Source organism: Strongylocentrotus purpuratus, unplaced genomic scaffold (assembly GCF_000002235.5).
Source record: "Strongylocentrotus purpuratus isolate Spur 01 unplaced genomic scaffold, Spur_5.0 spur5_scaffold_8, whole genome shotgun sequence".
NCBI classification, from domain to species: Eukaryota; Metazoa; Echinodermata; class Echinoidea; order Camarodonta; family Strongylocentrotidae; genus Strongylocentrotus; species Strongylocentrotus purpuratus.
Genome location: NW_022145614.1, coordinates 12,625,892 through 12,637,233, shown reverse-complemented (window position 1 = coordinate 12,637,233; position 11,342 = coordinate 12,625,892). Strand labels below are relative to the sequence as shown.

At 40.3% G+C, this 11,342-nt stretch overlaps 1 protein-coding gene across 1 annotated transcript; it reads right to left on the bottom strand.

Annotated features, from left to right (window-relative positions):
- Positions 1-249: 249 nt before the first annotated feature.
- Positions 250-2,588, bottom strand: LOC115917896 (tripartite motif-containing protein 2-like). The gene has a single exon (XM_030975631.1). The coding sequence runs from the start codon at positions 2,383-2,385 to the stop codon at positions 250-252; it is 2,136 nt and encodes a 711-aa protein (XP_030831491.1). The 5' UTR covers positions 2,386-2,588.
- Positions 2,589-11,342: the final 8,754 nt, after the last annotated feature.

The following is an 11,342-nucleotide window of genomic DNA, read 5'->3' as shown; positions in this document are numbered from 1 at the left end:
AGTCCAGGTTACTGTCGGTCAATGTTAGTCCACTGGTTTATGAAGCACCTCATGTTAACTTCTTACTTCTGTAATGGTAACATAAGTAATATAGGCCTACTCTATATTATAAAGTTAATAAACCAATATCATGTCAATTTTTTTCTTCTTTCATTTCGTTTTACTTCATTTATTTTCAAAAGCATAAATAGCGACACTTCAAGTGTCACAAATCGAGTTTAATTTTATAGTTCACCTTTATAAAGACGCCTATGAAGCCATTTCAGACGATGGCTTTTCTCTTGGCGCTACAGTCACCACTTCCCCGTCAACACCGGTCGTGGTCACCACTGCAGCTGCACAAGCTCCTGTTGGTGACACTGCTAGAACAAGATCGTTGCAGCTGTGCGATTCCTTCTCAAACAGAGTATCTACCTGTATCCCCTGGAAGGTATACCTCTGCAGCGTCTTCTCGTTATTCTGGTCGGACCAGAGGATGTAGAGCAGCCGATCAGCATCACATCCGATGGCCACCTTCTTCCATTCCTCGTTGTGGATGGAGCATAGAGCATTCCCGTTGAGGTCTAGGATGGATACCGTGGCTGGTTCGTGCGTGACCGCAATGACGTCAGGTCCCATGTGAGGGACAGCGACGCAGGTCGGTGAGATGTCTTCAACGTTCAGTGTATCCTTCAGGTTGCCGTCGGATCGTAGGATGTATATCTTGTGGTTTTCGCTATCAGTGATGTAGATGTTGTCTTCGTTATCTGTTGCCATACCTGATATACTTCGTTTACCGGGTAAACCGTGAGACATCTCTCCTAGAGTATTCCCAAGGATGTACAACATTGCATCAGTGGTTGCAATGACGAAGCGATGATCTGAAAGAGAAGTAAAGCACCTGATGCTGTCATACTGCAATGTTGGAAGCCAGCAGGTCCAATTGAACGAGGTACAGCTTGGGAGGCTCGTGGCTGTCTGCTTGATTGCAGCAAACATTTTAAGATTTTTCACCTCTTTGGATTGATAAACCCCTCGATTAACGGCTGTGTATTGGGGCCAGCCGTCGAATGCTGGACGTGTGTAGACTGTTTCATTACCGGTCTGTACATAAACTGTCTCTGGTGTACCTACGATGCATTCAGCCTCGACAATGGCTGATATTCTTCCGTCGCGAGTAAACTGTACATCTTTGGGACCACTCTTACAAGCAACGCTCGAAGTACTGCGCTCTGTGCAGTTACACCCTACCGCAACTTTTCCAACTTTTGCGTCGAGAGGTGTCACGTGATAGTGCAAGTGATCAATATATTCCCTTATATTTTCCAGCTCCTGCTCATCAGGTTTTTCAGCAATTGCTCTGTCCATGGCCTCTCTAAGACTTTTGTACATAGAGGCCATACCGACAAGATCCTGCTCATTCTCCATGATTTGGTTTGTCAATAACAAGCTCTTCTCCGCCAGTGATTTGATATGCTGTGTTTTCTTCCTCAGTTGATTCAGCTGCTCAATTTTTTCACCAATATACTCACAGGCCACTTTCTCTATTTGCAAACGCGCCTCTTCTACCCTGCTATGGTATTCGACAAAACCTTTTTGTATGTTCTTGCTTGTATCCTTTGTTTTGTGGATGATATTGGTTTCGAGTACGTCAGCCAAGTTAAGAAACTCTGAGAACTCTTCAGATTTCTTAGAAACTTCTTCTTGACGTGAGCTTAGCTCTTCACGGATGGTAGGGACAAAGTCCTTCAGGAATTGGAGCTGGTGTCCCTGCTCTCGGTTATGATCAATCAGGGTACAGTCATGACAAACAGGTTCAAGACAAGCCACGCAGAAAAACTTCAGTTTTTCGTCGTGTTTTGGACATAGCATTGAGTCGTCTTTGCTCTGGATGGTTACTTTCCCGCTGAGCAAGTCAGATATGTTAGCAACTGTGTGCGTTCGGCTCATTCGTAAACCAGCATGAGCCTCAGAGCAGCGCTGGCAGAGGACCTGGCAGCATTCTCGGCAGTAGGTGAAAGGCGACTTTTCCGTCGAGGCAGGTTCTCCAGGATCAGTACGTCCGCAAGCCTCGCAGCGATGGGCTGAACTGGCAAGTTTGAGTTCCCGGGTCTCCTTTTCCTGAAGAGCTTCCACTAAACGCGTAGCTCTGAAGTCGAGTCTCAGTCCACGGACACCAGCATCGTTTAGGGCAGTATATTCATTGCAGAGTGCGCACTTCAAGGTGCTGTTACCTGACTGGAACGAGTCATCTTTTTGGTTCTGGATGCACTTCTCCAAGCACTTCTCACAGAAGCTATGCAGACATGTTAATATACGTGGTGTATCCAACTTATTGAGACATATGGCGCATTCAACTTCTTCAGAAACAACAGAATCTAGCAAATCAGTGTTCGATGAAGCCATGGCGATCACTATTCCTGGCCCTTAACTTTGAAAGAAGATCTTCATAGAAAGTAATGTTCCCAAGTTTTCTTGAGTAGACTCTATACTATTATACACGCGTATAGATGAACTACGTATTCATGATTGGTAGCCCACGTACACCCGTCTAGTATTACTTGCCGTTCGGAGGAGCAAAGCAAATGGCGGTTCTCTTTATTGACTGCGCTGACTTTGGCGACCACACATTTCGAGACCAATTACGGTATCCTAAAAAAAGCCAACAATAAAAGGAAAAAAATGAAATATGAAGAATTGCTGTTATTTGTAAATAACTGTCGACACATGAGTCAGTCATGCAGTTTACATTAGCAGGTATCATACAAATATATTATCTAAAGTGTTGATGCGACAAAAAAAGCTATGACTTTTTAAAAAATATTTTTTTAATAAATGTAATGCTTCCTGGGAGAAATTTCAATTATTTAAACATATTTGTGGCTTACACCCAGGTGGTAGAGTCGCTGCCCGGCAAGCAGTAGATGGCAGGTTCAAGTCCCGCTGGTTCCAAGATTTTTTCTGACTTGTTTTTCAATACAGATCGATCAATCGATCTTATTTACTGGGTGTAAGCCACAAATATGTTTAAATAAAAGCTATGATGTATGTCAAACCCTAGAATATATATTTGTAAGTTATGTACTCCATCTCTAGAATGTGTGAGAATAACTCGAAATTCGTTGAAATTGGCCCAAAACATGTCCACCTACCACCCTATCTGGAACATACCTCGACATTTCAATTTCTTCGATTATTACATAAAATGCGAGCCATATAGTTTTACTTCATCTTATATTATGTCGATCATGTCTTTCATAGAATCTTTCATAGAATTTCTATTTGGACAGAAATCTTCGTTAATTTCTGCGACCATTAACAAATAGTCACCTGCGCGAGTCATATATGAGCTGAAAGAGAAAGTCTAACACTTTCAGCTCCTGTAACTAACTAAGAAATTGAAATTTTTAGGTGTGTAACAGGAGGGATTGAACACGACCCCACCAACCCTATGGCCAGGCCTTAGACAAAATAATTCGCCGGGCGTCCTCATCGGATTTCGCCATCTTCGGCTGGCAGTGAGTAATTGGAGGTCGCATTGCGTTTGTGTCATGAAGATCAAAATTAAATCAGCCAGATTCTAGATTAAGCAAGTGGTAGCTGTTGGAGGATAAACATAAATATAGGACAATAAGGGGCGGTTCCAAGGGGGGGGGGGGCGATGGTCTAGGGCCCACTCTCTGGCAAAAAAATACAACTTGAAAAAATGTGGTAATGTTAATTTTACCTTTTTAAAACCAAAAATGAATATACCCCCCCCCCCTGGCCCCCAAAGGAGAAAGAAATGTTTTTCTTTTGTGTTGCTCAAGGGGGGGGGGGGCTGGAAGTTGAAGAAAAGGAGTATTCATTCCCCCCCCCCCCTTCAGCAACAAAAAAGAAAAACTTTTCTTTTTTCTTTTGGGGGCCAGGGGGGGGTATATTCATTTTTGGTTTAATAAAGGTAAAATTAACATTACCACCTAAAACCCCTGAGCCTTAGGCGGGCCCCTGGATGCTCATCTGACCGTAATTAAATGCATAAAGCCCCTGAGCTTCATGAGGCTCAGCCTCCCTGGACCCCGTCAATTAGTGACCTGCCAGTGTCATAAATAAGGTATCTAAATATCCTTGTCTGACCGTAATTGAATGCCTAAAACCCCTGAGCTTCCGTGGGCTTCACCCAGGCGGGTTTTAAGATTTGAAAATCGCGCCGAAAATTTCGCAACGACTCAGCCTGCCGCTGAATAAGCGGGGCCGATCGATATTTCGTTCCTTTGGGGGGGGGGGGGGTGACCTTTTTGGGGTCACCCATTAGCACTATTTTTATATTTTTAATTATATTTTTTTTTATTTAAAAAAAAAATTGAGGGGGGGGGTTCCTCCAAGATACACACACACACAAAATTAGAGGGGGGTTCGACCCCTCAACCCCACTCTGCGTACGCGCCTGGCTTCACCCATTGACCCCACCGGGGAAAAGCCCCTGGACCCCACGCTAATTTACGCTCAACTCGCTTCGCTAGCTACGCTTTACCTGCTCGTAAATACTCCACTTTGAAAAACGTTCCGCGGGGCTGGCATGTAATATGTAAGATTGGTGGTTATGCAGATTTCTCTTCTGCCCCCAAACGATTTTGCTCATTACTCCACTACCAATTTCATCCATATCCATTTATCATGCAGGGCCTCATTACATAAACTTACCACTGGTGGCATTGGCGTAGCGAGGGGGATGTTTTGGGTGTTCAAACAAAAACTCCCTTTATCTGTGTTTTATCTATGGCCCCCTCCCCATTTCTGCTCAAGGGGGGGGGGGGGGTGTGAGTGTTCACCCCCCCCCCCTGTTGAGCCACAAAAATAGTGCTCCTTACCCCCCCCCCCTCAAGGAAGGTAATAACACCAACATGAGCAGGAGAGAGAAAGAGAGAGAGAGAGAGAGAGAGAGAGGGGTGGACGGGAGAAGTGGAGGAGAAGAAGAAGAAGAAGAAGAAGAAGGAAAAAAAGGAAGAAAAAGCATGACCAGGATGACTGGTAGTTCGGCTAATTACTGTTTTATTTGCTTCTGTGTCTTATACCGCCGTCAACAACAGCCATTAATTATGTTTTACTTTATTTTACACAAATATACATGTGCATGCAGAGTGAGGGAGATAGACAGAGAAAGGGAGAGGGAGGGAGGGAGGGCCTGAGAAGGGAGAGGGCAGATAAAGAGAAATAGAATGAGACAGAAGAAGAAGAAATGTAAGAAGAAGACGACGAAGAAGAAATGTAAGAAGAAGACGACGAAGAAGAAGAAGATTACGATGACGCTGATAATGATGCTAATGACAAGTTTTATATACCCGATTACCTAAACCAATATCATTTGCCACAACAATTAATAAACGATGGCACACATAAAAAATGAATCGGTTAAGGGAATGCACGTTTCTTTATTCAGTTAGAAATGGAGGTCCATGACAGAATGGAGCTTTTACGTATATAATCGTTTCGGAGAAAATACAGTAAGAGGAATAGAAATTACACCTTTTTTTGATGTTGAAATATTTCAAATGTTTCGGAACTAGAGACAGTGCTCAGAGACTACAGGCTTATTGGTTCCTGCATGATGACGGGATGGAATTAACATTACTTTGTCCCTTTTGCAGCCAACGTCAAATTCTGTAGAACTTTGCAGGAATTAGGATATGTCATCATCTGTTAAATTTAAACGTAAGTAGTGTCCTAATATTCAAATTATGCAAGGAAACCCGCTTACTTGCTAGACTTTACTGTCAGACACTATTGAGTGACAGACTGGCTTTTTTTCTTCTTTGGTAATAACATACATAAAATGAGCTGTAAAGGGTACATGAGCATTTGTCTACATCAATAACCCACTTCTTGTAATGACCAAAAATGAAACTGATTGAATCTTTGCGCAGCATGAAACGTACGGACACTCTGTACAATGGTTTGAAAATCAGACTATTACTTACTGGCTCTATAGCTCTTAAGTCGATTCGGCAACTAATAGTCGTTATTTTCCCACTTAAAGACATTTTCAAGCCCCCCCCTTTTTTTTTAGGGAAGTTCAAGATTATTATTACCTTTTAAATGCTGTTGGACTTTAACCTTTTCATTTTTTTGGCCTGCAAATGGGACATAGTACCTTTAACATAATTTTTTATCCGCTTTATATCGAATCTGAATTTTGTGCATAATTTCATGGGAAAACTTGTCACCCTCTCCCTCAGGATCACCACCCCTCATCATTATCATATTCTAGAATATTTGGGATATGGGGATAACACTACATTTGTTAAACATACATTTATTATTGTTATATTACTATATTTGAACGTTTGGATAATAAAACCTCGACTCAACTCAACTCAAATTGTAAATAGGCCTAATGATATTTCTGTCCAAACACTGCAACAACCAGTGGCAGATCCAGGGAGTGGGCACGGGGCCAGGGCCCCCACCCCTGGCCCCCCAAAGGATTCTATTTGTATTGCTCACTACCCCCCCCCCCCCCCCCCCCGTTGAGCACAAATATTTAGCGGCACTAAAGATTTCAGTCTCACGAATGGAGCATGGTTACTACAGGTCACTTCAGCACAAGAAGAAACTCAAAACACAACTGTGCCCAGAAGTGTGAGTTACTACCACTCACAGGCGCGTACGCAGGGGGGGGGGGGGGGGTTAAACCCCCCTTTGGTATTTTTTATGTGTGTATTTTGGAGGAACCCCCCCCCCTTTGTTTTTTTTGTTTTTTGTTTTTTAATTAACACCAAAAAAAAAAGTAGGTGACCTAAAAAAGGGGACCTTACCCCCCCCCCCCCCCCCACAACGGAACGAAATGTCAAATTTCCAAATTTTGGGACCAAAAAAATTAATTAATATGTCCTCTTACCCCCCCCCCCCCCCCCCCCCCCCCCCCCCGCTTATTCAGTGGCTGGCTGAGTCGTTGCGAAAATTTCGGCCTGATTTAAAAATGTTAACCCCCCCCCCCCCCTTGAAAAAATCCTGCGTACGCTAATGACCACTCATGCCTGTACTAATATCCAGCCGGCGGCAAGAGGATGGGGGGCCCAATTCGTGAACAAATATTTAGCGGCGACTCAGCCAGCCGGTGTATAAGGGGGAGGGGGGGGGGTGGAGTAAGAGCACTTTTTTGGCCTAATTATTGAGAATTTTTGATTTTTTTTTTGCCAGGTGGCGGGTCCGTCGCCCCCCCCCCCCCCCCGTGGATCCGCGCCTGCTAGTACTACTACTAACTATTACTACTTCTGACAATAATGATCATAATGACAACGATGATGATGATAATGAAAAATAGTTTTATGTAATAATAATAATGATACATAATAATGATACAAAATAATCATCATTATCACAATATTTAAAGTTCTAATAAAAAAATAAAAAAATAATGATAACAAATGATAATAATTAGATCTGTATGAACAAATTTGTTTAACCAAAGGGTGGCTATGACCCCCTCTGCCTCCGGATCTGCCTACGATTGTTTTTTGTGTGTCTGTTTGTTTGTTTGTTTTCAAAATATATAATTCAGTAGAGAAAGAAAGAAAGTCAGAAATAAACGAAAGAAAATAAATAAATAAATAAATAATCCACATTTCTTTTATCACAGTGGCTGCCTGTATAACAACTTCCAATTGCGAGCCGATTGGGAAGGCATCAAAAATATGACTTACTTAATAAATAGTCTGGAACTATTCCCCCTCTACACCAATATCTCTGTGGACGTTCAGAAGGAGGTTTGGAATAGCAATATGTCACCTTGCGAGAGTTTTTCTAACCACCAGCATGATTAATGAATAAATTCAGAAGGAAGCAATATCTTGAATTTCTTTCATGTAACGTTAGTTGTGAGGCTATTATGAACACGATTGATCTACATTTGCCAAACTCCACCCAGGTAAGGTGAATGGTATCTTGTAGGAGGAAATTCATTGAATGCTTGAGCGCCTTGTCATGGTAGCTCGGCTATAGCCGGGGGGGGGGGACGATTGCTGGGCCCTCAGGGAGAGCTGTATTAATACTTACACTGGGTTAACAAGACAATATTATTATTATTATTATTACTTCCACACGAAATCAATCCAAGACGCGCTGATCTACTTATTTGTAAGCATCTTCCATGATTCCATTTCGTTCACAAACCCAGCTTCACGCCCCTAATCGCAGGTTCTCAAGATACTGGAAAGTCTTTCTCCTGTGGAAAGATATATTGCTGTATTGTTACCACTTGCCTCTTCCATCCCGCAACTTAAATTATCTTCCATGGCACAATGATGATTTATTTTTTCTTCAGATGCACGAATGCTTAATCTCCAATTATTATCGTTTAAGATATCGATATTTGATTATTTGTATTTCTCAAAACGAGACCTTGGAACTGCAATGCAGAACACAACCTCCGTAACTTCATATGTCTCTTCGTTGCTTGAAAAGTGGATAATATTATTAGGTTTTTGTAAAAGATACGATATCACAGCTGTATGTGTTAACTTTTAGAATAGTGTTGATTATACTTAGTTTTTGAATAATAATATATCTTATTAATTTTATTTTTGAATATATTTTGTAATTTTTTGTAATTTAAAAAATAAATATTGCCATTTATTTCATGAGCTTTTATTGTAAACTAAATGTTATTCAGCTCTCTGGCGGCTATTTCCAGTATTTGTAATAAACCATTCAATAAATAAATAAATGAATACATGATCTTAACTGTTGTCCGCCATTTTGCCTGTGCTTAAACTATTACAAGTTTTTTTGCGTGGAAATACTAATATCAATGATCTCGTAATGTCATATCAGAACAGTAATTACCTTTAACAATATTTGTGTTATTTCATGTTAAGACACTCCTCTATAACCCCCCCCCCTCATCTGATTGTAAACTGGACTATCCGAAGAAAAGGCCATCTGAAGATTCATTATTTTATATAGGAAAACTTACAATGACAATTATGATGTATATACATATTTATGTGCTGCAACATGAACAATTATGATGTATATACATATTTATGTGCTGCAACATTATGAACACTTATATAATTATGTATACTTTACCAGGAATCAGGAAGGGTATGATAAGTGCATACAAGACAAGATAAAAAAAAACATAAAAGAATACATAATGTTCATAGTACCTAGCAACAGTCAATGTATGGTTTCGACAACAAGTGAATGAATATTTTGTAACGAGGCACTTTACAAAGATTTATGCATTAAATTTGGCTACATTAAGAAAATGGCCTATTATTACTTTGTGTACAGCGTAGAAACGTAATGTTAAGCGCTGTATAAAAAGTGACTATTACAACCAACTTTATCATTATTATTTTGATAACTATTATTATCATTATTATGATGATGTTGGTGGTGGTGATAATGATGATGATGAAAATTAGTATTATCATAATTATTATTATTATTATTATTATTATCATTATCCTGATAACTGGTCTTGCAACATGGTGTTATGCCGTGTACAATACAAAATTATGTTCGGATCATGTGATGCTCGCACATTTCAATAAGTGAGGAACAAAGCTAGTGCAATTTCTTTAGACTGATTTTTTTTAAAGTCTTTGCTAATTTGGAGACGCAGTAGTTCCGTGAGAAGATTGTCTAGGAAAATTGCTTTTTCACTTCACGACACTTCGGATGCCCCTAGACATATCATGTCGATTGTACATAAGCATCACATAAACATCTCGTGCTAAAAAAAAAAATTAACAAAATTAAAAAAATCGAAATCAAAATTTGATTTCGAGGGGAAAATCATCATCCACTACCTATAATTTGCCTATAAAAACTATAATGTTAGATGGCGCCATACCGCTCTGTGGATTCGAGGCACTGGAATTGCCTCCAGCAACCTTACTCAATTGGATGAAACAGTCACCTTCATTCAAACTCGATTTTAAAGAGAAAGTTGAGTTTTGGGAAAAGGTGAAAAATAATTTGTGAGTGTTATCATTGTTATTATGCAAGTGTGGAATAAAATCAGATACAAAATGTTCCCTGAAAAGCATAGCTCTTCAAATGCATTCAAACTTTAAATATGGCATGTCACAACATAAAAAATCGGGACGGATTTTTACGCCACATGTTTATGTAGTCCCATATACATCTTTCTGTGTAAAGTGCTTGTAACTTTACCAAGGCTGGGCCAAATTTCTAATCATTTTGATGATTCCAGAACCTTGCAGTACACACGAATACTTATATGCTAGATGATCAACCTTTTCTGATCGATTCCACACCGTTTCTTTCACATTGCAATTGCATGACCAGAACTGAACTTTATCTTTAAGAGAATAATTAAGATCATGTGATTGAGCCAGTCAGTACATGTTTGAAACTGTGTTATAGGCAATGATTATCATTTCAGTTTTTTATCAGAAACATGCTCGATCACTGTGATCACACAGTACATAATTGCTAGAATTTGAAGAGCTGGGTGAGTCGAACCAACTTCTACAACCAGTTCTCGAAAACGGAAAATTCTAATTTGTCGACAAGGCCTCCTCCCCCCCCCCCCCATAAAAAGGATGATTAATGTTTGTTTTTGTTGGGGAGGGGCGGTTCTGGTCCTACTGACTAGGTGGGGAAGCGGTATAGGGGGTGGAAGATTTTCGTGTCAACTTCTCACCCCCCCCCCCCACTCTCTCTCTCTCTCTCACTCCATCCTTCCTTCCCCTCATCTCTTTCTCCCGTCTTTGTTCTCACTCCAACCCCCCCCCCCCCTTCTTTCTCTCTCTCTCCCTCCTTCCCTCTCCCTATTTACCATGTTAAATCTTGTATCTGTATTTCCGGTTAATACATGTACCAATAATTCTGTTACCCAATAATTCATACACAAACAGAATTGGACTTGGGAGACAAGTGAGAAATATTTCTATGATATATTCACGTTTAATGAGTAGGTAACTTGCAATCAGATTTTTAAAAGAGGTATGCACTCAATCTGTCCATAAGGAAGTACAATTCACTGTACAACACAGCAAAGACTTGTTTATAAACAAAGACAATACCGCCGACAGAATGAAGATAAAAACAAACATCTACTTATTTTCTTCTCTCTCTAAAAAAATTGCAGTAAACACAGCATAACATGGCACAGTCATTTTTTTCTACACGAGAAGAAAAAACAGTTTTGACAGCATTTTCGACAAAATATTACTTATTGAAAACTTGAGGATGATTAACATAATATTATCTTACTATTTTTCAGTGCCATTCAGCATCCATTCATTCACTTTTTGATAAACAGAGCATTCCCAATTCAACTGACCTTCCCCAGCTCTCACAAACTGCAGCCCCCTCCCAGAATAGAAAAAAAGAAAAGTTGCAGATTC